The sequence below is a fragment of the Oryctolagus cuniculus genome, chromosome 1 (genome assembly GCF_051225735.1).
Source record: "Oryctolagus cuniculus isolate XC-2025 breed Fujian yellow rabbit chromosome 1, ASM5122573v1, whole genome shotgun sequence".
In the NCBI taxonomy this organism is placed as follows: Eukaryota; Metazoa; Chordata; class Mammalia; order Lagomorpha; family Leporidae; genus Oryctolagus; species Oryctolagus cuniculus.
Genome location: NC_142867.1, coordinates 109,863,757 through 109,891,667, shown reverse-complemented (window position 1 = coordinate 109,891,667; position 27,911 = coordinate 109,863,757). Strand labels below are relative to the sequence as shown.

Here is a 27,911-nt window from a genome sequence, read left to right as displayed (position 1 = left end):
AATCACTCTGCCTTTCAAATAATTAAACGAACTTTAAAAAAAAATCATGGGGATAAGCCGAGTTCTAGAAAAACACCTGCCACACCACAGATTTGCTCTGATCTGGGATGGACCCACAGTCCTTGGTACTGAAGGTGTCCATTGCCCTGCCTGGCCTGGGACATCGCCTATGGGGACGGGATCACCCTAGCAGGGCTCGGGGCACCCTTACAGGACCTGCCCTGTCTCAGAATCCCCTCTCCAAGAGGCAGCTGGGAGCCCCAGAGGCTGCTGGGGGGGTAGTTTCAGGCCGAGAGGCAGCCTCACACCCCCAGGACTGGGTATTCGCTGAGTAACTGGGATGGCCCCGGACAGGGGAGGAGGGACAGGTCTGGCAAGTTCTGTGTTGTTTATACTACACTCAGGATTACCTCACACGTCCCGTCCCAGCCGGCTTCCCCGCCCCGTTGGCTGGGGGCCGGCCCTCAGCCCTGGAAGCCCCTTTTCCCCGCAGGCCCGGGAACCCAGGGGCCGACATGGGTCTTCCCCTCGCCGTCAGCTGAGCCGGGACACTGGCTGCCTGCTCGGAGACCATGGAGAGGGGCGGCCGCCCGGTGAGTGTGTCTGTGGGCACCGGGGAGCAGGGCTGGGACGGGGAGAAAGGTGGGGCGCTGGCACACTGTGCCACAGGTTCTCAGGGGAACTGGAAGTGCCTCGGCTTGTGGTACGCTGCCGGGGATCAGGATCTCCAGGCTCCTCTGATCATGGTTCCTGGAAGGAGCGCCCGGGAAGAGAAGCTGGAGGCTTTGGGCTTGGTCGGCGGGCACCCAGGGCTGACTCCTGGCCCCTGCCTGTGGTCCGTGAGCCCTGTGGTCAGGGCATCTGCGTGGTGAGAGCCCCGGCTGTGGGAGATTCTCACTGCCTTGAGGATCAAAAGCATTTTAATTGGTCCTCAGCGTCATCTCATCTCCCTCCCTCCCTCGGCTCCTAAACCTTCCCAGAAAAATAGGACTTTCTGTGTGCTTTAAAAGTGGATTTTCTTTTTTCCAGTCTTTCTCGATGATTTACTTTGGGCTTCATAGCCTTCGTGCTTGGGAAGTCCTCCCTTACATTTAACCACAATCCCTCTGCCAGAACTCAGGCTCCTTTCTTTGGGGGTGGTAGATGGCAGCCAGAGGGCCCTCCGAGGAAGGGCCAGGCAGGCACGTGGAGCCTCCGGGAGCTCGAGTTCCCCGTGCCTCTGCTCGTGCCTTCGCGGGAAGCCCGCCTGCACTCCCACTCCCCTGCGGGTCTCCTTTTCTGCTCCACTCCATGGTCTCTGTGCTTTGCTGAGCAGGTAAATCTGGGACTCTGGGAAGGATGGGCCAGCCCTGGGTTTGAGAAAGATCAGTGTACTCTATGTCCTGTGTATAGTTGGCTTGTGTCTCTTCTGAACCCCAGCTATTTTCTGCAACCTTTTCCATAATTTTCCCCACTGTTCTTCCAGCCCCCTCTTGACTTCCTCCCCGGGCTGCTGTCCCTCCTCTGCTCTGGTCTCCTGGGATCACGGCTCCTCCTGCCCAAGATCTTTGGGCCTCTTTGGGCCTCTGGTGAGCAGACAAGGGGCACGCCCAGGGTTTTATCTGCAGCATGGGGAGATGAGTCCCCCCACGGCCCTGGAGCATCCTCCCGAGTGCCCTGCCGGGAGCCTAAACATGATGGTCCCTGCACCCAAAGTGGGAGAAGGGTTGAGCCATCTGGGAGAAGGCTCTGCTCACATCAGAGGCAGACAGACGGTCTGTTCCTAGGGCAGGCTGAGAGCGAGGAGGCCCGCGCCTCTGTCCGGAGCTGTGCACCCACGTGGAAGGTTACTGGAGGGGCACAGGGTGAGGAGCAGACTTTGAATTATTGATGGGGATTCCCAGTTCGTTTATGAATGAAGCGTTGAAGGAATGGTAGGGGCCACGTTCATTCTGGAAGGGAGGTCATTGGTTCTTACCTTGGAATGAAAGAACAGAGCCATCACATCCTTATTCAAGGTTCTCAGATGTACCCCCTCTTTAGGGTGGGACCCCAACATAGTGAGCCTGACATACAGGCAGGGAGGGCTGGGGTTGGGCTCTCAATCTCCCCTGCAGCAGGTAGGTGTCTTAGATGGATGGAAAACAAGCAGGCTGGGAGCAACTCGTCGTCTCAGGCTGGGCTTTCCCGGGGCCTTTATTGGAGAGGCGCATTGTGGATTTGTCCCTCTGCTCCAAGAAGGAGTGAGGAAGAGGGTGGTCAGCAGCTGAAGCCTGGTGTGCCCTGTGGCAGCCGCTGGGTGTGCAGAGGGAGCTTGGGAGAGAGATGGACTCAGCTCTCAGCTTTGCCACATTCAAAGGGACAGCCACGTGTTGTGGTGGACAGAGAACAAACCAGCTCCCGGGTCAGCATGGGTACCTCAGTTTCTTCATCTGACAAATGGGATGATGATAATGCCAGCCTTAAGAAGCCTCGCAACAGGGTCTTTCATACAGGAGGCTTTTCTGGAACAGCATTCGGCACAGATGCATAGAGACACAAAGGCATTCGGAGTGTTAGGATTTAGGATCTCCATCCTCATCACCATCGAGAGTCTGTTCTTGGATCTAAATTTGGGCAAGTGTCATCTCTCCATGCCTCAGTTTCCCTGCCTACCAAAGAAGACGCTGGGACACAGAGCCCCCCCCAGGAGCTCCTTTTGGGTTCCATGGTAGTCTCCGGGGCTATCAGGAGGGATTACAGGTGCGCCATACTGGATATATGCGTTTGTTCTTGACAAATACTGCATTTGCTGGCTTTTTCATCTGGGCCCCATTTTTGCTGTTTCAAGAATTGCCGTGTGTATGCAAGAGCTGAAGTAGACTCGTTGAGAAAGCATCTACGCTTTGTAGAGAGGATTTTCTTCCTGGTCTTAGACTGGTAAGGGTTTTCATCGAGCCCAAGACCCTGGATGGGGTAGACTAGTGGGAGTGTCTAGGGGCCCAGGGCTGGTCCAGGATGAGGCACCCTCCCCAGAGGGGGGTTGGCAGATTCCTGAGGTGGCAGACCTGTGGGTCAGACCATAGCCCCCAAACGCAGGCACCCTCGAGACCCCTGGTGCCATCCCTTCGCATGTCGCCCTCATCTGAGACCTCAGGTTCACGTTGTCACCAGTGCTGAGCAGCCTCCCACCTGCACGCTGCACTGTGTTGGCCCCTGGGACCCGGCAGGTGTGAGGGCAAATGTGTAGGAGTGTGTGTGCAGCACTCCAGGCCAGGCTGGGTGATGTAATAATGGCCACTTAGCTTAAGTGTCTTGTTTTGGCCAAACAGCATCCTCTCGGTGCAGCAAACACGGAGGTGGATTGTGCCCAGCCAGGTGGGCAGGGTGCTGGTGGGGCAGACCTTGGCGACAAGGCCACAGGGAACCCGGCCTTGTCAGCCAAGTGGAAGCCTCGGCAGCACCCCCGAGGAAGCCGGCCCCTCTGCGGGGGAGCCCTCTTTGTCCACCCGCCCTGAGCTGCACCGTCACCCAGCGCTGGCAGGGTGGGAAGACAGGGGCACGGGAGAAATGGAGGCAGCAGGTTCCTGGTGATCAAATCCAGCTCGCTTGGCAGTCAGGGGTACTCAATGCTCTTTGAAGTATTTGATGATGAATGAATGAATGAATGAATGAATTAGGGGGTGTTTTGATTCTGATGCAACAGGGATCTCCCAGGGTACAGGAGGCACAGTAAATTCACTCTAACACACCCAGGAGGTGCCGGCCAAGTTCTCTACAGCAGCTGCCTCGCTGGTTCAAATGCAGTCCTATGTGGGGTCGGCTGTGTGGCCCTGCTCTGCTGGAGAAGGGGTACAGCTCAGTACCCCACCGCAGCTCTGCAAAGCACCTCTGGGGAGCTTGCCATGCTGTGTGGCACCTTGTTTGAAAACAGTCATGCAGACTCTTCTTTATAGGCAGAGGGACCAGAGGCTGGAGGAGAGCAAAGAGAAGACTCTTGCGGTGCCCAGCCTTGGGGCAGGGGACGTCTTGTGGACTGGCTCCCTAGCATGAGCCCAGTGTGACTGCAGGCCGCCCAGGCCCCCGAGGCTGACACTGCATGTACGTGGGGGTGCTGGGTACATGGAGTGCAGGGATCTCACAGCCTGCGTTTCTGGGGATTCTCTCGGTTCTGGGAGGAGATGGGGGAGATAGCCTGGAAGCCCACGCTGGGACAAACTCAGCCCCTCACCCCCAGTCGCCGGGCTCCCTGGGCTCTCAACAGGCGAGGACTATGTTCAGGCCCTGACCTTCCAGCAGGGCCAGGGGGCCGGGCACCTCTTCATGCTTAGCCCACCCCAGAGCTCTGGGGAGCTGGCTCATGACCCCGCCTATGCCCAGCGCTTTGAACATCAGGGTCATTGGGAATACAAGAAGCCACAGGGGCCAAGGTCAGTGGAAGGGCATTCCTTTAAGGGGGTAGGCAGTGGCAGAGCACAGCACTGAGTGATAGCCAGAGGTGACAACCCAGGGAGGGAACCAGGGTTCTAGTCCTGGCATGGCCTCCAACTGGCTGCATGACCTTGGGCAAGCCAGAGCCTCTCTGGGCCCTCATGGCCTCGTCAATGGGATACAGGGCTCAGATAAGAGGTTTCCAAAGTCCTTGCTACTCCAAGGTGTGCTCACTGGCTCCTGCTCCCCAGGGTGTTGCCCAGAGCCCAGCAGGGAGGCTCAGTTTAGACTGGACTTGAAGGGGTGCTGAGGTGGTGTCCTCGCTGTCACCACTGCCATGTCACTCTGGATCCAGCAGGACAGCTTTGCATGTGTCCCCCACTGCACACTTGGGATTCACAATGACTGCTGCTCATCTTGCCCAGAGCCCAGGCCACTGCATGGCACCAGGGCTCCGTCCACAGGAGCAGCACAGAACCACTGAGATGAAGCCACCCCCAGAGCAGCTATGCTATCACCCTGCTCCTCCCTGGCATCGCTGGCTGCCCCAGGGGAGGCCAAGGGCAGGATGCCAACACCTTGACCTACTCCCCTCCCCCAGCAGGTGGGAGATCCCAAGAGACAGAGCCTCCATAGGACCCCAACCTCTAGAAGCTATGATACAGAGAGCACTGGGCTCAGAGCAGGAGGTCTGGGTTTTGTTATAAGATAAACTTCAACAACTTTGGGCAAAGCACACTGGGCCTCTGTGTTTTTTCTGTAGATAACAGCTCTTTCAACATCCCGCCATGGTTGGGGCTGAGGCTCAGAGCTGGAGGGAGGATGGAGCAGACGGCCCTACTCCGGATGCTGCTTCCTCTCGATGTCCCCAGCTGGCAGCCCTCGCTCGGGGCTTCAGTGCAAGACCTCCCTCTCGCCCTGGTCTCAGGGGCTGGCCTCTGTCCACCTGCCTCCCCCAGCTGATAGCAGAGTCAGGCTCTCCAGGACCACAGCTGAGCCGTCCCTGACCCAGAGCCTTCAGTCCCAGGGGAGTACTGCCGGTTCCGGTTGCTCCTGGCCTCCTGGGTGCCTGGCCACCCCCACCTCCTTCTCTGGGCAAATTTCCTCCCCCGCCTCTGGACCTCCCACCCTGGGGAACCTCTTGTCTCCTCCAGGCCTGGCTCCTTCATTCCTGGCCCCTTCGTCCCTGGCCACCATGAGTGGGTGACAGGGATGGATCACCAGATTCAGCTGGGGTGGAAACGGCCTATGCACTGGACGAGGAATGAGAGGGCTGTGTCACAGCCCTGAGCCTGCCAGCTGGTACAGGGGCCCAGGCTCCCACTTAGTCCTTCTGAGGCCCAGATCCCCACAAACAAGGGAACTTCAAAGAGTGCATGGGGAACGTGTGTTAAGAAAGCTAGGTATGGATTTCAACCCAATTTGTCTTTAATTTTAATTTCAAAGTTTCAATTAACGCCTAATACCAAGTACAGCTGTGTGAACTGTTGGCATCAGGTAATTAGCATTTCCCTTCAAATGTTTCTTTGCACCAAAATAAAATTATCTTTAAATTCCATTTTCCATGATCCTTTGGAAGAGCCTTCTAACACACCAGGGGTGGGAACCTTGTAAGAATCAAAAGAAATAATGGGTGTGAAGCCTTGCAAATCATAAGCCCCTGTAAGAGAGGAGGTTTGTGCCTGTGGGCACCTGTGACACCACTGCCGGAGACTCAGCTTGCTCCTGGCAGCCTGGTTAGAACCCAGGCCCTGGAGGGGTGGGATCTGCCCATTTGACTTGCGTGGAGGGTCTGCCACTTGTCCAAGGTAACCCGGTGAGGCGGGGACGCAGATCTTTCTATTTCAAGCCAAGCATTCTTCAACCCACCCACCCACCCCCCCATCCCAGCTAATGTAACCAGCCCTGGCTGTGCAGTGGGCGCTTTGCATCCATCGCCGATGACTAGGGCCTGGTCATTAGCTCGGTCTTACCAATCAGGAAGCCGAGATGTGAGGAGGTGAGGTCACTTGCTCGGTGTCACGCAGCCCTGTCGGGGTGGGGCTGGATTCCAGCATGGTCACTCTAGTCCTGCTGCTCCAGGTCACCAGGTTCTGCCCAATCCTGGCGGGCCACAGGGCCCAACCTTGATGCATGCTGGAGAGTACCATGAAACCAAGAGCCTTGCAGGGACCCCCAGCCCTTCCCCCAGTTCCCCATGGTGCTCCTGACCCCGTACGGTACCAGACCCGAGCTCACATGCCAAGGCCCAGGTGCAACGTGGGTGCCCAGTGCACGCGTGTCAGGGAGAAGACTCAGCAGGAGGGTCTCCTTCCTACTCCACAGGGGCAGGGGACCCAGACGCAGGCTGGAGGTGGGATCCTGACTGTGTGGTTCTGCCGCCTGAGCTCAGAGCCTTGACTTTCTTTTCTGTGCAATGGGCTTCTCAAAGTACCGGTATCCCAGGGACGTGAGGAGGACCTTACGAGGCCGCAGATGTGAAAGTGTATCGTAAACTTGAAAACAACATATGCATGTGTGAGATTAGCATTTTATTGGCCTGAATCACGGGCATTCCCTGTTAAGCTGCGGCAGGCTTATAGGGAGAGCCCGGCAGGCCAGTGGAGGTATGCAGCGCCAGGGTGTCCAGCAGGTGCCAAGGCTCAAGCCATGGCTGCTGGGAAGTACAAGGCCGTACATGGCCAGAGCTGTCCCTCTTATGGAAGGGCCATAGTCTGGCCTTTGTCCAGCGTCCTGTTTTCTCCTTAAGATGAGCTCATACCACCTGTCAGCCCCTTCAATGCTGTCTCGTGGCTGTTCGGTCCCAGCATGGGTAGTACTGTGTGTGCCCAGACCAAGGCCAAGAGCAGCAGCCAAGTCCCATGTAATGTGCCTGCTATGTGCCAGGCACCGGAAAGGGCTCTCCCAAGCATTATCAGTCCTGTTTTGCAGATGAAGAAAAAGGCCCAGGGAGTTAAGTGGCTGGCTCAGGGTCACAGGGCTCCTGAGTGAGAAACCCAGCCAGGACCAGGTCTGCCTGACTCGATGGGTGCATTCTCTACTTCCCTCTCTTCTTGCCCCCAGGCCCAGTCCTTCTCCACTTGAAGCTGCTACAGCTAGCCTGTCTTCATTGTATGGCAATCTAGTCTCTGCCCAGGCGATGGTCATGAGAGGGAGCCCCCAGCTCCTGGTCAGCTAGGTCAGCAGCAGAAGCAAATGACCGTCAGGCCCCTAAACAGACACAAGCATGCCCTGCACAGCCCCTGCACAGCCAGTGGGACATCGGGCTCATGCGTATTCCCGCACATCCACCCATGAGCCCCAGAACCTGCTGGGAGACTGTGCCTGCTCCTGCCTCTGGCAAGCTGAGTGTGGTCAGCAACTCAGAATTCCTGGAATTCGTCTCACAGCCCCAGAACAGGGAAGGGACCAAACCAATTACCTCCCACTCCCGAAGAAGGAATTTTAAGGATAAAGCCACAAAGTCCTACTTGGCACAGCTGATGCTGTTGACCTGGCCCACGCTGACCTTGTCCTGTGGACAAGGACTTTTAATTGATCTGCTTAGTAACAGCATCAGATGCTTCCACACCCAGCAGTGGGTGAGGGATGGAGACAGAGGCGCCAGATGCCCTAGAGCTTTTTTTTTTCTTTTTGACAGGCAGAGTTAGACAGTGAGAGAGACAGAGAGAAAGGTCTTCCTTCTGTTGGTTCACCCCCCAAATGGCTGCTATGGCCGGTGGTCCCCACTGATCCGAAGCCAGGAGCCAGGTGCTTCTCCTGGTCTCCCACGGGGTGCAGGGCCCAAGCAGTTGGGCCATCCTCCACTGCACTCCCGGGCCACAGCAGAGAGCTGGACTGGAAGAGGGGCAACCAGGACAAAATCCAGCGCCCCAACTGGGACTAGAACCTAGGGTGCCGGCGCCACAGGCGGAGGGTTAGCCAAGTGAGCTGTGGCGCCTGCCCCGCCCTAGAGCTTTTGTACCTTTCACACAGCCCTGTGGCCAGGTGCCCCAAGCGTGAGCACGGGGCTTCTTCTCCCATTCCGCCCCCCCCCCCCCCAGAAAGCCAGTCAGTTAAGGTTAAGCCCATTGCCAGCTCAGGCTGCAGCTCGGGAGAGCAGAGACAGAGGTCAGTGACACCTGCTTATCTCCCCAGGAAAGCAGCAGGACTGCTGGTTCTTGAGTGCCTGCTCGGGCCAGCTCTGCACCCCACCAGGTACCCCTCCACAGAGGGCCCCAGAACCTAGTGGTTGGAGGGTGGTCTCTGGAGCTGATTTCCTGGGCTCAAACCCTGACTCTGCTACTTACTAGCTCTGAGAACTTGATCAAATTACCTAATCCCTCTGCCCCTGCTGCCCCCTGTGTAAAATGGGAATAATAACAGTTCCCACCTAACAGGGTTGTTAAGAGGATTAAATTTGTACACGCATACAAAACACTTAGAGCCAGTTACTTCCCCTGTAACTCTAAATGAAACTACTAAAGGAAACTTGATAAATCACTCCGCCTACAGCTGTGAGGTTAAGGCTCTTTTCCAAGCGTGGTGGGGCCCAGCCTCCAGCCTCCACACCTTCCTCCCCTGTTCTTGCCTCTCCGGTCCCTGATGGGTTAGGGGGCCGGGTGTGCATGTGTGCACCTGTGTGAGGATTCCCTGCAGGAGGCGGGTCAGGGCTTTTCTGAAACAGTGCTCCGCCCACTTCTTGCCAACAACAGGTATTGAGAACAGTAGTTTGGAATCTAACACACATGCAAGGAAGAACCGCATGGGGAGGCAGGGGCAGAAGTGAAGGTGCAGAAGGAGACCCAGTTCCTTGGTGTGAGGACTCAGCATAGGGTCCAGCCCGGCCGCCTCTTTTTTCGAACACCCCCCTAGACACACAAAGCCTGAGCAGGTGTCCCAGTCGCCCCCACCCCGCAGATGGCCCCTGCCCTCAGCCCACCTGTCTCTGCCAGCTTTTCTTTTCTTTTTAAAAAAGATCTGCTTATTTATTTTAAAGTCAGAGCTAGAGAGAGAGAAATAGAGAGAGAGAGAGAGGTCTTCCATTCGCTGGTTCACTTCCCAGATGGCTCAATGGCCAGAGCTGAGCCAGGCCGAAGCCAGGATCCAGGAGGTTCATCGGGGTCTCCCACATGAGTGCAGGGGCTCAAGGACTTGGGCCATCTTCCAGTGCTTTCCTGGGCCATCAGCAGTTGGATCGGAAGTGGAGCAGCCAGACTCGAACCAGCGCCCATATGGGATGCTGGCACGTTTTTCAGCTTCGCCCACACAGGATGATAGCATTGCCGGCCCCTCCATCAGCTTTTCTTTACCACCATGAAATTCCCGGGGAAGTAACTTTGCAAGGGGAAAAGCTTGCCTTGGCTCACAGTGGTGGAGGTTCCGGTCCAAGATGAGGCGGCCCCACGGTTGGGGGTCTGGTGAGGGTGCTGCCAGGCCAAGATGGAGCACATGGAGGAAGACTGCATGGTGAATCAGGACGTGGAGAGCAGCTGGGCCCCAGCAGGTCTTCATAACCAGTCCTCCCTCCAGAGCGACTTCTGAAAACCTGCCCCTCGTGACCTAAGGACCCAGCAGGCCCACCTCCCTCCCAGACACCATAATCAGATTAAGCACCTGCCCTCTTAGGATCATTGAAACTCAAGTCTGCAGGGTGACTTCAGGGGCCAACTCCCATTCAAACCAGAGCACCACTCTGCAGCTCCTGGCGGGGCGGGGGTGGGGGGGGGGGGGCGTGTGCTGTGGGAGAGCCGGGGCAGGAGGCCCTTTGAACTTTGGTTCTGCCCTTGGACGTGCCCTTCTTGGCAGGTGCTTCCTGTCTGGGGGCTTTGCTCAACCCCCAGCTGCTTGGCTCAGAGCATCCGTCTCCCTGCTGTGCAGGGCTCACAGCTTGGGTGGAGGGTGAGCAGGGCAGCAGCCTGAGGGACCCCTGTGCTCTGCCAGCAGAACGCTTCGCCGGTGAGGGCAACCCCGGCCCGGCCGTACCCTTCCAGGTCATCGTCGGACGGGTCATCTTCTGCCAGGTCGGCGTCCGTGACGTCCTCCCCAACGAGAGTGCACCTCGTTAGAGCAACACCAGTGGGGGCTGCACCTGTCCGGGCGTCTCCTGCCAGTTCAGCGCCAGCCACCAGGGAGGGCCCAGGTAAGGGGGATGCTGGGGTGGGGGCAGGGAGGAAATGACAGCTGACACTCAGGGGCCTCACACAGGGCACCCGAGACAGTGAGCAAGGAGGAACCAAGGGTGTAGGGAGCGAGCCACTGGGGCCCCAGAGCCTGCAGAACACAGGAGGAGGCCCAGCCAGGACACAGGGCAAACGCCCCCCAGTAGGGTCTTTCCTGGGTCTGCCCTGTGAACCTGCCAGGGAAGCTGTGTTCTGAGGTGCACAGGATCATGACCATTGGGTTCCATCTGTTGGTTCCAGGAGGAAAGGGAGGAATTCTGACCAGGCGGACATCTGGTCACCCCCAGCTTTCCAAACTCTTGGTCTAATGGTTTGGCTACAAGGAAATCAGAGAGAGCAGTGGGCTCCAGGAATGGCTCCACCCTTAAGGAAGCTGCTTCTGCCCATTCCAATGTGGCTGGCCTCCCAGCCCCGACTGCAGAGCATCCCTCCACCACAGTGCAAACAGGCCTGGTGATGTCTGTGTTTGGAGGATCACCCAAGGCCTGATGGGTGAATACTTTGGTGGTTGGGGGAGGCAGGGCTTTGGACTCGGGCACACTGCCACTCACTGCCTGAGTAATAACCTTGGGCAAGTTATTTCACTTCCACGAGCCTCGATTTCCCCAACTGTAAAATGGGCCTAATGAGCCTCCACTCACAAGCATGCAGTGAGAATTCAGAGCATGCATGCAGAGTGCCTGGCTGGCCCAGAGGAGGTGCTGTCATCAGCCAGGGGTGGGGTTGTATTTGGGCTGCACAGGTATTTCCTTTCCCCTCCCCCACCACGCTGGCCCCTCCCCCACAGCCTCACCCGCCCCCACCGCTGCCCTGCTCCTAGGTACCAGTGGGCCCAAGTTCTCCTGGCAGGAGGGCCAGAAGCGGCTGCCGCTCATCGGGTGCATCCTCCTCCTCATCGCCCTCGTGGTCTCGCTCATCGTTCTCTGTGAGTCGAACGGAGAGGTGGGGTCCTGGACATGGTTGGGGGGAGTGGCGGACCACAGGCTGGGTCCACAGAGGGACACTCCTGCAAATGGCCTGGGATCACGGTGCTGCCCGGCTCCTGCGAGGTGGCCGGGTAAAGGGTGTGGGGCGCCACAGGTTCCTGGCCTGGGTCCCGTCTGTGCTACTGACGTGGGCAAGTGACTGCACCACTCTGAGTGCAGTTTCCACACCTCCAGGTGGGATCAAGCTCGTGCACTCCTTCAGCCTGCTCTGTGCCCCAAAGACCTCATCCCAGCTTCACTGGGTTAGGAGGAACAGATGGAGACGGATATAGGCATGGCCCCAAACCTCAGCCTGCGAGGGCTAGCTACAAACTGAACAGCCTAGTGTGAAAACACGGGGAAGCCTTGCAGAGATACTCGGTTAGTAAGGATAAGCCACTCAGTGTTCAGGTGTCCAAGTTCTGTGTCAATCCCCCTTCTCTCGGGAAAAGATGCACATGGCTCGCTGCTAAGGAGTCCTCCAGCACCCCGGCTCACGGGGCAATCATAGGAGGAGCAGAAGTGACCACGCATAGGCCCACCATGTCCTCAGGGAGACCACAGAGCTGGGCAGAATTCCAGCCACCTGCACCTGTGTGTGATGGAGGGAGATGTGACAGCTGAGGGCTGGGTGCAGGGCCCCAGGCGAGGACCAGGCAAGCAGTTAGGACCTGGACAGCCACAGGGAGTGTGGGAGACCAGGTGGGCAGGGCTGGCAGGGGGAGAAGGGACCTACCTAGCCAGAGAGGAGAAGACACATTTGGGGACCAGGAGCCGTTTGCCTGTTGGGTTCAATGAGGCCAGGGCCCGTGGCAGAGAGCTTTTACCGCCAGGCCCAGGAGTAAGGATTTTGTTCAAGAAGCAGCACCTTGTGGTGTAGTGAGGGGCCGGCTGGGCGGGACAGGGAAGCTGCCGGCTGGCAGAGCCCGAGGAGGTAGAGGACTGGGCGAGAGGAGGCAGGGTGCCATGCACACTGCCCAGGGATCCAGGCTCCGCACCTGCTGGCTGCATGACCCGCCAGTTAACGGCCTTTCTGGGCGTCAGTTTCCCCACCCGCTGCCCAGGCAATGGAGTCACTGTCACAGGGCACGTGGAGGTCTCCGCACCTGCCACATGGCATCCATGGGATACCCCCAGCTGGTGTTTGCCGCCCAGCCCCGCTTCCTCACCACAGGACCCCCGCTCCATGAGAGCATGGGAAGTGGCTCCTGGAGGGGCACACAGCACTCACGGGTGGGCTCGCCCAATGGAACGATAGCTCTCAAGGCAGAGCTTCCAGCATTCCCTGTCGCGGGGCCTCCAGACCTCCCGGGGCCAGGGAGGTGGTGCGACTGTACAGGCTGCATAGCAGCTACATGGGGGGGAGGTTCAGGACTAGAGCCAGGCCCCTGCCCCTCACCCCACCGCTCCATGTTCTCCCTTCTGCCCATCAAGGCCACCAGGCTGTGGGCTTCTTGAGCATGCTGGAGGGTCAGCGTCCAGGGTATGGAAGGGGGGGAGACCTGGAAGGGCCATCTCACAAGGCGGCCTTGACCTTGGGGAACCAAGAGCGTGAAGGGCCCAGTGAGAGTGGGGGCTGAGGCTGTGAGGCGGGAAGAGGAGCTGGAGCCCAGGCCTGTGGGGCGCCCAGGGGGAGGCGTCTCCGAGCAGTGGGGTGGCATTTCCCGGCCTGGATGGAGACTGGTGTTCAGAGGGTGGCAGGGAGCTGATCGCTCAGGTGGTTTGTAAAGTCGTTTTCTTCCAGACTCTGTGCATCCGGGAATCAGCTGCCTGGATTGCTCATGGAGTGAGGAGCCTTTCAAAGCCATAAGACTGGCAGTGGGGCGAGGGCTGCACAGAGAGACACCCTTGCTTAGCGGAGAGGGAGGAGGAAGAACGGCCAGGTGCTTCCGGTGGGGGGGGAGGGCAGAGAGGTCAGCCCAGGCAGTGTCTGTGTGACTGTGAGGACGGAAGTTCTCTGCTGTGGCCCAGCAGAGCACCAAGGAGGTGGCTCTGAGAGGGGGTTCTGGGGCAGGAGGTAGCCCCTCTGGCCACCACCTTGGCCAACATGTAGGTGGAGAGGCCCCCGCAGTGCCACAGTGGTACTCACCTCCACCTCCCTCCCCACTCTCCTCTTTCTTTCTCCGGGGGGCTGGCTGCTCGTGTCTGCCTGGTGCTGCCCTGCCTGCAGGAGCTTTCTGGAGCATTCCAGAGCAGGCCTGAGCAGCCTTTCTCTCCATGCAGATGGGGGACGAGAGCCCCAGAGCTCAAGAGGGATCGCAGGTCGGTGTCTCCGAACCCCCAGGGCCTTGGGCTACTTACAGTCCTGTCACTGGGGCTGGCAGTGACCCAGGCTCTGCTTCCTTTGTTCCAGTCCACTTCTGGCGGGGCCACACGGGGATCAAGTACAAGGAGCCGGTGGAGAGCTGCCCCAGCCACACCGTTCGCTGTGATGGGGTGGTGGACTGCAAGCTGCAGAGTGACGAGCTGGGCTGTGGTAAGGAGGTGGGCATGGGCGAGCACGTGTGTGCATGTGAGTGTACACGTGTGTGTATGTGTGTCTGTGTGTGCATGCTATGTGTGCACTGTTTACATTCGTTGCATGGTTGTGTGTGTGCATGTGTGTATGCATGTGGCTTCAAACTGTGGTGCAAATTTGTGTCAGCACAAACAGGAGGCAAGGGACAGGGCGTCTGGAGATCTGGGTTCTACTCACAGCAGACTTGGATTTGAAACCCGATTTTGAGTGCTGTGTAGCCAGGATGAGTCGTTTACCTTCTATGGGCTTCGGTTTCCTATTTGTAAAATGAGTGGGTTGGACAAGGTTATTGATTCTCAAATAAAATCTGACAGCTCCCAGACATCAGACTGAGCCAAGCAGAGCAGCTCTGGCAGGCGGTGGGTAGGGGGGCTGGAGCCCTTCCTCTTTGTCCAGCAGGTGGCCCCTGAGTGTCACCCCTACTTTCTAAAGAAATGAAGACCTGTTTGTAAGCAGCGGGGCTCGATGTGCACAAAGATCGCTTTGCACTGTGGCCTTGGTGGGCTTTGAGTGCGTACTCTGGACGGCCCACCTGCAGGTGCATATGCACTGTGCCTGCGCCGTCAGTGACTCAGCCTGGCCTGGGAGCGTCACAGATGCTGTCCTGTCCACCCGATCACTCTCTCGTGAGGGCACATCTCTGGCCTCTCAGGGCACCGCTCCTGCCAGAGCCTGCTCCTTATCCCAGCAGTGCCCCCCGCAGCCATCACCCCGGCTCTGCCTTGCTGACCATCTCGGGCAGCTGAGAGCGGGCTGACCACTGCCACTCAGGCCAGCCTCCCAGTCCTCTCTCGGGTCTCGGCAAGGAGCCTCTGGACAAGAGGCCTCACTCAGCTCCTCCCCCAGGGGCTGGCTGGATGCCGGGTGCTGAGCATCTGCCCTGCCTCTCTTCTTGCCCGGCAGTGAGGTTTGACTGGGACTCGTCTTTGCTGAAAGTCTACTCTGGCCCCTCCCACCAGTGGCTGCCTGTCTGCAGCCACAGCTGGAACGACTCCTTCTCCGAAAAGACCTGTCGGCAGCTGGGTTTCAAGAGGTGAGCCTTCCCCCGGGGGGCCTCACTTTGCAAAGGCCTGGGACACCCGCACTGACCTCACTAGCTCAGGACGCTTTGAGTCCCATGAGTCTGGGGCAAGCTGGTCCCACGAGGCCAAAGTAATTATTTGTGCAGCTGTAACAGTGTCAGGCCCCTGTGTGGTTCCAGCACCCTCGTGTCCCTTGCCTCCCTTGCTACATTTAATTGTCCCATCACCATCCTCTCAGGTGACACTCTTGAGACAGGTGAGCACGGGACAGGCCTTATCTTTTTACATCAGGTTGGCCAAGCCCTTGGGTGGACTTTGAGTCATATCAGTCATGGTTTGGCTGGAGAAACTCACAAATGGGAACTGGAAAGGGGACAGATGTGGCCAGATCAAGTCGAAAGAATCTTGTGCTCTAGAGATTTTAAACCAAGAAGCCCGTGCTGGTGGGCAGGGCAGGGGAAAGGGAGAGCAATGGCCTTCTTGGTGGAACCTGCAGTTTGCAGACAAGAAGATATACTGCTCCTCCATCCTAGGCTGAGTGTTTTGAGGTTTTTCTTAATTTTTGGAGACAGACAGATGGAGCTTCCATCTGCTGGTTCACTCTCAAATGCCCACAAAGCCAGGGCTGGACCAAGCCAAAGCCAGAAGCTGAGAACCCAGTCCAGGTTCCCCATGTAGGTGGCAAGGAACCCAGTACTTGAGACATCACCACTGCCTCCCAGGATGTGTGTTAGCAGGAAGCTGAAATCAGGAGCAGAGCGGGGACGCAAACCCACACACTCCGATGTCAGATACAGACATCCCAAGTGGCATGTCGGCTTCTAGACCAAGTGCCCATCTGAGATTTAAAGCTGAGTAGCTCTGGGGTTCACCCAGCTGTCTGAGGTCATGGGGCAAGGGTCCAGGATCTCAGCTGGGCTCTCTGTAGGAGAAGCACCTGGAAACCAGGAGCTGGAGGCTGGGATGGGAACTAGTTAGGCAGCTCCACTGCCACCCAAGTCCATGGCAGGGGCTCCGAGGGTCCCAGCAGAAGGTCATGGACATCCTTTATCCACTTGTGCAAGTCTGGGTCTGCCTTGAGCATTCCATCCTCTGAATGTCATTTATTCAAAGATCACTCACTGAGCTTTGACCAAGGACCAGAGATTGTGTGGTACCCAGACACAAAGGAATAAGACAGGATCCCTGGAAGACCCTCCAGTATTGGGTGGGTGAGAGAGGCTTAAACTAATAATGCTGTGTGACCAGAAGGATGCTGGGAGCCGGCACTAGGCTAATCCTCACTAGGCTAATCCTCCGCCTTGTGGTGCCCACACACCGGGTTCTAGTCCCGGTCAGGGCACCGGATTCTGTCCTGGTTGCCCCTCTTCCAGGCCAGCTCTCTGCTGTGGCCAGGGAGTGCAGTGGAGGATGGCCCAAGTACTTGGGTCCTGCACCCCATGGGAGACCAGGAGAAGCACCTGGCTCCTGCCTTTGGATCAGCATGGTGCGCCGGCCACAGCGCGCCAGCCACGGCGGCCATTGGAGGGTGAACCAACGGCAAAAGGAAGACCTTTCTCTCTGTCTCACTCTCTCACTGTCCACTCTGCCTGTCCAAAAAAAAGGAGGATGCTGGGGATGTGAGGATGTGAGGATGCACAGGATGGAGAAGGTTCCCAGCTGCACTCCCAGAGAGAGGACGGAAGAACTGAGCCCTCCGGGAAGAAGAGCACCACGTGCAAAGGCCTTGTCTCATGCAAGGGCACGCCCTGTCCCAGAAACACGAGGGGAACACGCCAGAATCCCCTGGGGTGCTCGTGAAAATGCGCCCCTAAATCAGCATCTCTGGGATCAGGACTTGGAACCTGCTTAGCCAACAGCCAAGGCCAGTCTCAGGCTCACTGTGCTCTCAGAATCACCAGCATGCTTATCCAAAGGTTCTCAAACTTTCCTTTAATTAATCACACAATGAATTAATTAAAGAGGCAGAGAGAGAGAGAGAGAGAGAGAGAGAGAGAGAGATTGTTTATCTGCTGGTTCACTCCCTAAATGCCCACACTAACAGGGGCTGAGGAGACTAAAGCCAGAATTCAGGAATGCTACCCAGGTCTCCCATGGAGGTGGTGGGGACCCAACTACTTGAGCCATTGCCTATGCCACCCAGGGTGGGCATTAGCAGGAAGCTGGAGTCAGGAGCAGGAGCTGGGAGTTGAACCCAGGCACCTCGAGGTGGGATGTGGGCATCGTAACTACCAGACCAAGGCCTTCTACAGGTTCTGAACCTTTAATGTGCAAATCAACGACCTGGTGACTTTTTCAATGCAGATTGGATTCAGTGGGTGTAGGGTGAATACAGCTGTTGCTGGCACATGGACAACAGTGTGGATGGAAAAGGCCGGGCTGGGGCTTCTCAGTTCTGAGCACGCCCAGGCATCCCCTGGCGTTGAAACACAGATCTGTTGAAACACAGACCGCAGGGCCCGCCCCAGAGTTTCCGATTCACTCGGCCTGGGATGGGGCTCGCAGAGTCAGTCACCTTTCTAACAACTTCCTAGGCTACGCTGAGGGGATCAGACTCTGAGAACTGCTGAGTCAGTACGTAGGGCAGAATCCAAGGCTGGGCTTGGTCGGTGTGGAGCCCTGACAGCTGTTCGGGACAGTGGTTATCATCCAGCCCACCGCAGACAGCCTCTGTGGATAGGGCCGGCGGGGACTCTGACACCAGCTGGGGACCTGGGTGCACTGTCTCCATGGACTCATTCTTCTGCCCCCCACCCCCACCCCGCAGTGCTTACCGGACCACCGAGGTGGCCCTCAGGGACGTTACCAGCAGCTTCTCTGTTTCTGAATACAACTCCACCATCCAGGAAAGCCTGCACCGGTATGGCAGGGTGGGTGGGCCGCACTGCACGCTCATGGGCCGGGTATTGGGAGGTGGGCGGGGAGGAGGGCCTGGAGTCAGGGACCATTCTCTTTTGGCCTTCCTGGACCCTCCTGCAGGAGTCTGGGAGGAATGCTCAGGCCTCACTGACCACGCTGCCTCCCGACTGCCAGAGTCTTAAGGGGACTTGGGGCAGACCAGCCCCTCAAGCTCAGGGGCTCCCCAGGAGTGTACCTGGCTGTCATAGACAACAAGCAAAGCTTGGGGCCACCTGTCAGCCAGGGGTCTGGGCTGAAAGCTTCCACAGGGTGGAGTTGGGGTGGAAGACTGCCGGGTGAGAGAAGTCAACCACGGGGAGCCCATCTGGGGGGCCCGGGCCTCTTGCTCCTCTGCCATCTCCGCTCTGCAGCCCCTCCCTTGAGAGGGGAGCATGGGGTGCCCCCGCAGCAGCCTTGTTTACCTCGTGGGGGCAGAGAGCAAGCAGGGCTGCAGACGAAGGGGCGGTGAGGGACAGGAAGTGAAGCAGCGACGTCCAAGGATTGCTCTGTGCAAGGTGGGCTTCACGTGCTATGCTGAGGGGCCACCCCTCTAGCTGTGCAGTGTTGCAGGGACGAGGGAGTCCTGGGTTCAGAGAACCTGGAAAGACCAATGTACACCGTCCACTGCAAGGAACTCAGGCGGGGAATGGGAGGTGGAGATGACGTGCACTGAGCTCCCCCCATTGCTGAAGCCAGCACTTCCCCGTCCTACAGGGGAACAAGGTCAGAACCTCCACTTTCTTGCACCGAGAGGGGCTTCCTTGGGAATGGGATAGGAGCTAAGCAGGAGTCAATCAGAAAGACCGCTTGGAGGAGGTGGTTAATGTGCCCCTTTCCCACCTTCCCTTCTCCTCCTGCAGGTCCGAATGCCCTTCCCAGCGGTACGTCTCTCTCCAGTGTTCCCGTAAGATGCTCTTCTTCCTGCATTGTGGCCATGTGGGTTGGGAGAGTGGGACAGAGGGCTGGAGCAACCTCTCTGAGAATGATGACTGGCCGGGCTGGGGGTGGGGGTCTAATCCAGGAAGGGGGCATAACCAGCAGGTTTGTTTCAGGGCGAGGAGCCCCGTAAGGTGTGGGGCAGCCAAGGGTAACTTCCCTGCTCCTAGCACGGGCAGCCCAGCAAGCTCTCTCATTCCAAGAGGGCCCTTGAAGGCTTCCTGGATTCCAGGCAGGGACCAGGGGCTGGGATAGCACCTGCTGCTTCAGCGTAAACCTTTAGGACCCGCCGACAGGGAGCTATAGCTACAGACCTGGCTCCAGAGCCAGTGCTGATGGAGCCCTTGGGTGCTCAAGGCAATCTTTTTACAAGCCCATCTTTTTACAAACAAGTGCATTTAATTCCTACAACAGCCATCCAAGGCAGCTGCCAGGACTGAAATGCTCGCTTTGCTTAAGGTCAGACCACTGATAGGGGGAGCTAGCATTCAGCCTAGGCTCTGGCCCCGAAGTCCGGGCTGTGACCAGCCCCACAGGTCCTGTGTTCTCAATAATGCCTGTGGGCAGTGCCAGGGGCGGCGGCTGCCCACGCCTCAGGGTCCCAGGGGCTGCTCACCCTCTGCTCCCTTCAAAGTGACAGGGACTCGTGTCTGAGCACACTCCAGGGGCCACCCTCCTGTCGGTGACTTCCGCAGGGTGACGCCCTCCAGGACAGGCAGGGACAGCTCCCTTGGGATGAAGCGCTCCCAGTAGCACTGAAGGAGCCTCTGGAGCCCTGCGGGGCACAAGCCCACCTGTGCAGCTCAGCTTTGTCTCTCTGCTTGTGAAATGGTTGAGAGTCTCATGCCGATGCTCAGCCATGCAGGGTGGTGTCAGACTCAGACCGGGTGGCGCCACGGGTGAAGCCGCCACTTGTGGAGCCGGTATCTGGTACTGGAGCTCCAGTTTGAGTCCGGCTGCTTGTCCCCAGTCCAGCTCCCTGCTAATGTGTCTGGGAAGGGGCCAGAAGGTGGCCCAAGCGTTTTGAGTCCCTGCCCCCGACATGGGAGATCAGGCTAGAGTTCCCGGCTCCTGGCTTCCGCCTGACCCAGCGTGGCTGTTGCGGCCATGTGGGAAGTGAACCAGCGGATGGAAGATGTTGCTCACTCTCTCGTCCTCTCTGTAGCTCTGTCTTTCGAATACGTCTTTAGAATCGGTCCACTTTCTGAGCTCCTGATCACAGCCCCAGGCAGTCTCCATCAAATCAAACTCCCCATGAATGACCCGAGAGCTACCTGCCAGGTGATGGCTGTGCCTGGCGGGAAGCAGCCACACTCCAGCAGGCTCAGTGAGTCAGGCCATGGGTGGTTTTCAGTACAGCGCTGGGCCCAGGGAGTGTGGCCGAGGCTCTGAGAGAAGCCACGTTCACGGCTGGTCACTTCTGCTTCCCCCCTAGACTGTGGACTGCGAGCCATGACCGGGCGGATCGTGGGAGGGGCGCTGGCCCCCGAGAGCAAGTGGCCTTGGCAAGTCAGTCTGCACTATGGCACCACGCACATTTGTGGGGGCACGCTCATCGACGCCCAGTGGGTGCTCACCGCGGCCCACTGCTTCTTCGTGTAAGTGCCCGAGGTGGCGGGTGACTCCTCAGGTGTCGGCAGGACAGGCTGACCACAGGCTGGCCTCTCTGTGCGGGAGCTGGGGGTGCCCAGGGGCCAGCCAGGGCAGGTGAGGCTGGAGTGATCCTCTGAGGGCCGGGATTGGCAACTGGGGGTGTGATTTGTGGATTAGGCCCAAAGATGAGGAAATGCCAGTGATAGCCCTCATGAGAGGGCGATAGGTGGGCAGAGGGACTTGGGAGCCTGCCCCTGAAGAGCAGGGAGAAATCAGAGAGCTTTGAGTTGGTTCCGGCCTCCTGCAACTGGAACTTGGAGCAGGGGCACATGGGACGTCAGGAACATGGTCCCAGGAGCTGAAGGACAGGGCAGAAGGGAGGGAGGTGCTGGCGGGAGACCAGTGCCATCAGCTTCTGAGCCAGTAGCCAGCCTTGTCCCCTTGGAGGCGCACAGCCCCATGTGAAGCAGGAAAGGGCTCTGGCCCAGGCCGCAGGAGCACTGGCTTCCCCAGCATAAGCCTTCCCTGGGCCACGGACCCCATCTCGAGCTCTACAGCTGGGCTCTGTCCCCACCACTTCCTCCGATCTTTGGAGATGTGAGTGGAGGCCCCACCAGAGTGTCCCTCCCTCAATCTTTAGTGACGTAAGCTGCAGACCGGCCCGCTCAGGGCCGTGGGGCGTGGAGGGCTGCTTTGGAGTCCTGGGGTGAGAAGGAGGGCCTCCTTCTGAGGTGGTCCCAACCATCCTCATGTCTCCAAACTGGTGCCTGGGCTGCCACTCCCTGGGTGTTGCCAGCAAGCTCTGCCAGGCGGGTAACTGGCCTATGCTCTCCTACGGCTCTTGCAGAACCCGGGAGAAGATCCTGGAGGGCTGGAAGGTGTACGCAGGCACTAACAACCTGCACCAGCTGCCCGAGGCAGCCTCCATCTCCCAGATCATCATCAACGGCAACTACACCGACGAGCAGGACGACTACGACATCGCCCTCATGCGGCTCTCTAAGCCCTTGACCCTGTCGGGTGAGCAACTCTGCCCCCACTCCACTGGGGCACCCTCGGCGGCCCCTGCACTTGGCAGCATCTCTCAACCTGCCCCAGGACCCCACAGCCTCCGCAGAGCCAAGGTCAAAGACTCCTAGAGATCATTACTTGGAGCCCTGCTATTTTACAGTGGGCGAAACTGAGGCCCAGAGAGCTGGAAAGAAGTTTGCCCCAAATGACACAGCTCGAATGGCAAATTGATGACAGAGCCAGGGCTTGGACACTGGTCTAAATCATTATAAATGGATTGAATTGTTTTGCTAGTATCAGCTGAGCACTTAGGGTCAGGCACTGGTAGGCATTTTACATACATGATTGCATTGATCCCTCCCAGCCAACCCTGCAGAGCAGGTCCTATTAATAGCTTCATCTGACATAAGAGGAAGTGAGCTTCAGAGAGAGATAATTGCCCCGAGGCCACAGGTAGGAGGGGGCAGCTCCAGGATGGGATCCAGGTTGGTCAGACTCCCAAGCAGTGCTCTGCCCACTCGGCTACAGCCAGCAAGTTCTGTGCACTGGGGTTGAGAATGTGAGCTGTGTCCACACTCATCTAACAGCCGCACAGGTGAGCCAAGGACCAAACGAGGCTTTGCACAGGAGCTGCTACAGAAGTAGACACGGGGCATCAAAGAACCTTCCTCCCTTTATTCGTTCCCTGAGCAGATCCTTACTGTGTGTCTACTAAATGACAGGCTTTGCAGTTGCAATGACAAACAGAACAAACCTGGCAGCAGGTAGCAAGGGGGAGTTGGGGTGGCGCAGGTGAGGTCATGGCAGACTGAGGGTGGCTTGCCCAAGAAAGGCTGATGAAGTCAGGCAGGAGGGACCCCGGGGAGCCCCTTGAAGAATGTGGCCAGGGGCCTCTGGCATAAGCCGGGTTGTTCAGGTAGAGGAAAAGGAGGAGAGTGGGGATTTCTGGAAGCCTTGACTGGCTCTCTGGTTAGTCCTGCCATTCTTGTGCCCTGCGCCTGTGAGCTGGTGTTTCCTGGCACATTCATTACCCAGGCGGTGCTGCCATGAGTCACAATGGTGAGCTCATCAGAGTGGGGTGAGGAGGAGGATCCTCTGCAGAGCAGGGCCTGGGCAGGGCAGGCCACACCCCCCAGGCAGCCACGCCCTCCAGCCTGGTCTGCAGAGCTGGGGCTGCGAGGTGAGGAGTCCCCCACTCAAGCTCTGGCCCAACTACAGGAGGACAGTCGGTCTCAGTCTTGTAAACCCACATTCCATGTGGCTAAACACCCAGATCCTACCTCTCACCCACTGCCAAGACCCTCAATATCATTTGGAACTCTAAAAACAAAGTAATTTCTGAAACCAAGCGAAAGCTATCATTACATTGCAAATGCCTTTTAGGGCTGTCAGTCCCGCCCCAGGCTGGAAGCAGACCGTTCATTCCAGAAGCACAGCTCCGATTCGTGTCAGACCATGTGCCCTGGCTTTTGGTTCAGAAATCAGGGCAGATTTTCTATAACTCATGTGGCAGGCCTAGCACCTGGAAGTCACAGCACTTTCTGGGAAAATGTGTGAAAACTCACTGATAAATTTAATTCCCCACACAAGTGAGTGAAATACAACAGAATGCTTAGCGGTGGTACGTGTTTTGAAGACTGCATCTCAAAAAACGATGTAGACTAGAAATCGAGTTTTGCCTTTTTTGTGAATAATGGATTTTATCCCTTTGTTTATGTTTTGTTTATTCTCTAGCAGACAAAACATAGAAACATAGATGTCAACCTTTAAAACCCAGTTTATAAAAGAATTTAGCATTCTTCCCTCCCTGCGCCTTCTCTTCCTCTCTCTCTCTGTATCTCTCCCTCTCCCTCTCTCTGTATCTCTCCCTCTCTCTCTCTGTATCTCTCCCTCTCTCTCTCTCTGTTTCTCTCCCTCTCTCTCTCTCTCTCTCTCTCTCTATCTCTCCCCCTCTCTCTCTATCTCTCCCTCTCTCTCTCTGTATCTCTCCCCCTCTCTTCCTCTCTCTCTTTCTCTCCCTCTGTCTGTCTCTCTCCCTCCCTCCCTCCTTCCCTCTCTCTCCGTGTTCACGGAGCCAGATGCTATTCTAGGAGCAGGACGCTGCAGTAATGAACAGTTGAGGGAGCAGCAAGCGGCCTGTCAGCGTTTGCCTTTTCCAGACGGGAGTCTGGTGGTCCACGATGACCCATCCAGGGACACCGCTCCCTGGGGAGAGTTTATGAGCTGGTCCTCGAGGTCCCCGTCTCAGTGTTTCTGGGTGTGAGAGCAACTTCCCTGTGCTTTTGTGGTCTTGGCCTAGGGCTGTGCCCTCCTGCTTAGGAGGTATCTGGACCCGATCCAGGTGAACATTTGCAGGGAGAGCCCCGGACCCTGGCCAGCCAGCAGGTTGCCTGGCTGAGAGGCCACGGTCAGCATCCAGGACTTAGTGTGATGCTGTTCTTTGCTCCAAGGGAAAGGCATGGAGGAGGCCCAGCCAGGAGAGCCGAGCTTGCAAGGAGAGACCTGCAGTGGTCAGGTGTTTGCTTGGCGTGAGGGAGCTACCAAGCCTCTGTGTGTGCCCGCCCGGCAGCGACTCAGATCAGCATGGTTCTGGAAATCTGACTGGGTGGTTAAGATAAGGTGATGGGTTTAGGTTAGGGTTAGGGTTACTTGCCTGGTGGAGACAAGGACTTGGAAGATTCAGAGCCATTCTGGTGGCAAGAAGGGCTCCTAGGACATCAACACGCTTGCTCCCCTGTGCCCTGTCGCCCGAATCCCTCCAGCCTTGTCGTCAACTGACATCTGAACCTCTCACTGCAGCTCACGTCCACCCTGCCTGCCTCCCCATGCACGGACAGACCTTCAGCCTCAACGAGACCTGCTGGATCACAGGCTTTGGCAAGACCAAGGAGACAGACGGTGAGAGCAGAGGTGCTGCGCTGTGTGTGTGCGTGCGTGTGCGTGCACGTGTGTACATGTCAAGGACGACGGGTACACAGATGAAGTCTATGTAGGTAGGGGTTTGGGTGGATAAATTCATGGGCTGCCTACAAATGTGTGTGGATCAACTCCCCTGTGTCTTGTCAGCGCAGTTGGAGTAACAGTGCCCTCTAGGCAAGACCACCTGGAGGACCCCTGCAGGTGCACAAGTTGGGTCTGAGGCTCACTGCAGTGTGGGGGAGGGGAAACCCACTGTGGAGAGCCTGGACTGTCTAGATAAGGTGCTCGGAGGGTTCATCACAGCATCGGGGGACTTGGGGAGTGTTCAGAGATGTGGGGCTTTTCTCTAGACTGGATGTTGTCACGAATCCGGGCAACTGTTTAATGGGGAATCTGAGCCCTCTTTTCTAGAAGGAGGGAGGGCTCCCAAGTTGTGATTGCTCACCTAAAAGCAGGCCCATGGGGTGGCAGCGAGAGGAAACATGGGGTGTTTCTGAGTTGAGCCTTGCGACCCTGTTTGAAAAGGCTGCCACTTTTCCTGGCTTCATCAGGGTCACAGGGTACTCTGTGGGCTGTCAGTTCTGTAAGAGCCATCATGTTCTGCTGGGGACTCAGGCTGGTCGCAGGGGACAGGGCTGCTTTTCCCTGGCTCTGGGTGATGGGGTGGACACAGCCCTCTTCCGATCCGGCTTCCATGAGAGCCCAGCCACTCGGCTGCAGGCAAGGCACTTCTTCAGCACCAGGTTTCCCCACCTGTGAGTGGACCGATAGCCCCACCCTCTGTAGGACACCTGGCATCTGAAAACCAGTGAAGTGCTAGCCGCTATGGTGCTCTGAATGTATGCGGGCATGGTGCCACCTGTCAGGGAGCCGGGGAGCTCTGCAAGTGTGTGCTCGTGTGTGGCTCTGTTTGATGCACAGTGAGTTGTGTCTGGCACAGGGGTGAGTGTCCATGTGTCCTGGTGTCCAACCACACAGGGCCTCCTTGGGCTGGGGCCATAGGCAGGATGCCCTCTGCTCCCAGGATGCTGAGCCCCGGTCCTGGAGGGGCAGCTGGAGGTCCAGAGTCTCATCAGCTTCCCGCCCCCTCTCCCCCACTCCCACCGCACTGAAGAGAAGACATCCCCGTTCCTCCGGGAGGTGCAGGTCAACCTCATCGACTTCAGGAAGTGCAATGACTACCTGGTCTACGACAGCTACCTCACCCCGAGGATGATGTGCGCTGGGGACCTGCGTGGGGGCAGAGACTCCTGCCAGGTGAGGCTGCTGGGGATGGGAGAAGGCTGGCATGCTGGGGTTGATGTGTGGACCGGGGTCACACCCTTCCCAGTCCAGAGTTTACCTGTGTCCACCCCAGCTGATGTGCTCCCTCCCCTTACAGGGAGACAGCGGGGGGCCTCTTGTCTGCCAGCAAAACAACCGCTGGTACCTGGCAGGTGTCACCAGTTGGGGCACAGGCTGTGGCCAGAGAAACAAGCCCGGTGTGTACACCAAAGTGACAGAAGTCCTCTCCTGGATTTACAGCAAGATGGAGGTGAGGGCCTAACACAGGCTACTGTGCCAGGCAGCCTGGGCATCCCTAGAAACAACGACCCCAAAAGGGGGCCCAGGCCTTCCCAGGGGTACAGGCAGAGGTGTTCTGAGCAGGGTCAAGTGTTGGGTCTGCTGTCTGTCTTTCCCTCCGAGCAGAGCTCAGAGGGTGGCCAAAGGGTGAGCTGAGACTGATGCCAGCCCCCCCCCCACTGTCCCCTCCCCAGCCACCGAGGATGGACTATGCCAGGAGGCCTCCCTCCTAGGCAGGAAGAGCAGCCTTGGAAATGGGATTTGCCCCCAGCTGGCTGACCCAGCTCCACCCCTGCTCATCTCAGCTGTGAAGCAGGGAGTGCGATGCCCAGCCCTTCCCTCCTCTGCCTGCGGTGAGGGCAGAACAGGGCGGAGCTCTGAGGGGGCTGCAGCTGGAAGCTGAGCGCAGCAGCGGGGCTCTCATGATGCTGCCCTTCCTCTCAGAGGGGCGGAGCCGGCAGACAGCTGGGCTGGGCATCGAGGCGGGGGCCTCCTGCTGGCTTCTGTGTTCCCTGTCAGTCAGCCCACCCTCACCACGCTCTCCTGTTTGTTTTCCTCCTAGAGTGAGGCGCGCTTCCGGAAATCCTAACCAGTGTCCTGCCCGCCACCCCCCTACTCACAGCACTGGCTGCTGGGAAGACTCCGGCCCAAGGGCCCTGGCCATTTGCAACGTCTTCTGGACACCTGCGTTACTCCCCCCTCCACCATGTGCTGCTGTGTGTGAGTGTGAGCAAGTCTGAGTGTGAGTGTGTGCACATGTGTGTGTTGCTGCTCTTCCAAGTTCTACAGGAACCGGGAGAGCTGTTGCTCCCCCCAGAATCCCAGGCATTTTCTGCAGATGAGGGTCTGGGTACCATGATGTTCCCACAGAAGTGTCCACAGACAAACAGAGGAGAGTCCAGAGAAGGGCCGGAAGGTGACATCGGCAGTTCCTGCTCCTCTGACCCTGACTAAGGGGCCAGCCCAGAGTGGGCATCACCCCTGCAGCGCTGGTGACACTGTTGCTGTCCCAGAACAGATGAGGGGCTTTGTTGGAGCGCCGGCTTCATGGTGCCTGGACTGTGCTTAGCAGGAGGCCCTCAGTGTTGTGAGCACAGCGCCCCCGCCCAGCCGTGGTCCAGAGCCAGGCAGCGCTGTGGCCCACCACGCTGTCAACCGTGAACAGGGTCCATGGTACCTGTTTGGTCACAAACTGCTGGCACAGGGTTTATTTTATTTTTATATTTAAGAAATGCAAACATGTATTTTTGAAGCGTCTCCAAAATCAGTCGCCCCAAGAACTCTATGGGACTCATACGACTTGTGCCCTTCCGCAGCCCTACAAAATGTTGCTGGCTTCGAGGAGCGGGCCGAAGGGACTGGAGGAGTCCCCCTGCTGGAGAGCCAAAGTCGGCCTCTGTGAGACACTCGGGGAAGCAAACCCGCGTCTGGGCGGCCGGCAGACCCAGCCCAGGGAGAGCGGCTCTTCTGCATGCCAGGGCTGCAGGCTGCTCCTGCGCAGGCCCCCAGGAGCCCCAGGAAGTCCAAGTGGACAGCTCCTTCGTGCCCGGGGCCATCCTGGGACATGGGGGTCTCTCTCAGCTTTCTCCATCTTACGCTTTCTTAGCTGTTCCAGAAACATGACCCTGCCATGGCCCCTGCCATGGAGAGAAAGCTGAGCACTGAGGCTCAGAGTCAGTGCTCCTCCCGCCAGCCGTCAGTGTGGCTGGCCTCCTCGCCATGGAGGGTGGGCACCTTCCTGGCCTTTTGTCCAGGGGTGCCCATACCTCCCTAGCCCCACTCTACTCCCTCTCTGTGGGTGTCTGGGCCCAGGCACTGCCTCAGATGGGGCTGGGGACATTGACGATTGTCACCAAGGCCAGGGAGGGGGCAACACTCATGTCGCGACAGTCCCCCAGCAATGGTCTTCTGCAATAAAATTGTGGGACCTGAAGAA

General features: G+C 57.9%; 1 protein-coding gene across 4 annotated transcripts; it reads left to right on the top strand.

The window, feature by feature from the left end:
• Positions 1-330: 330 nt before the first annotated feature.
• On the top strand, positions 331-27,911 carry TMPRSS13 (transmembrane serine protease 13). Of its 4 annotated transcripts, none has more exons than XM_008249421.5 (13): positions 331-593; positions 10,312-10,510; positions 11,371-11,475; positions 13,869-13,991; positions 14,937-15,066; positions 17,823-17,915; positions 18,814-18,857; positions 20,325-20,487; positions 21,330-21,502; positions 24,293-24,391; positions 25,527-25,669; positions 25,794-25,946; positions 26,538-27,911. In XM_008249421.5, exons 1-13 carry the CDS (start codon positions 573-575, stop codon positions 26,562-26,564), a joined length of 1,473 nt encoding a protein of 490 aa, XP_008247643.3. In that variant the 5' UTR covers positions 331-572; the 3' UTR covers positions 26,565-27,911. The 4 variants fall into 4 exon arrangements, with proteins under 4 accessions (XP_008247643.3, XP_051691946.3, XP_089169280.1 ...); XM_051835986.3 differs by having other exon boundaries at positions 429-593; positions 10,315-10,510; XM_089313154.1 differs by lacking the exons at positions 25,527-25,669; positions 25,794-25,946; positions 26,538-27,911 and adding an exon at positions 25,437-25,474 and having other exon boundaries at positions 429-593.

Coding starts and splice junctions, on each gene's coding strand:
- TMPRSS13 (XM_008249421.5), top strand. CDS start 573: ATGGAGAGGGGCGGCCGCCCG. Junction 15,067..17,822: donor CGGCAGCTGGGTTTCAAGAG/GTGAGCCTTCCC, acceptor CCCACCCCGCAG/TGCTTACCGGACCACCGAGG. Junction 17,916..18,813: donor ATCCAGGAAAGCCTGCACCG/GTATGGCAGGGT, acceptor CTCCTCCTGCAG/GTCCGAATGCCCTTCCCAGC.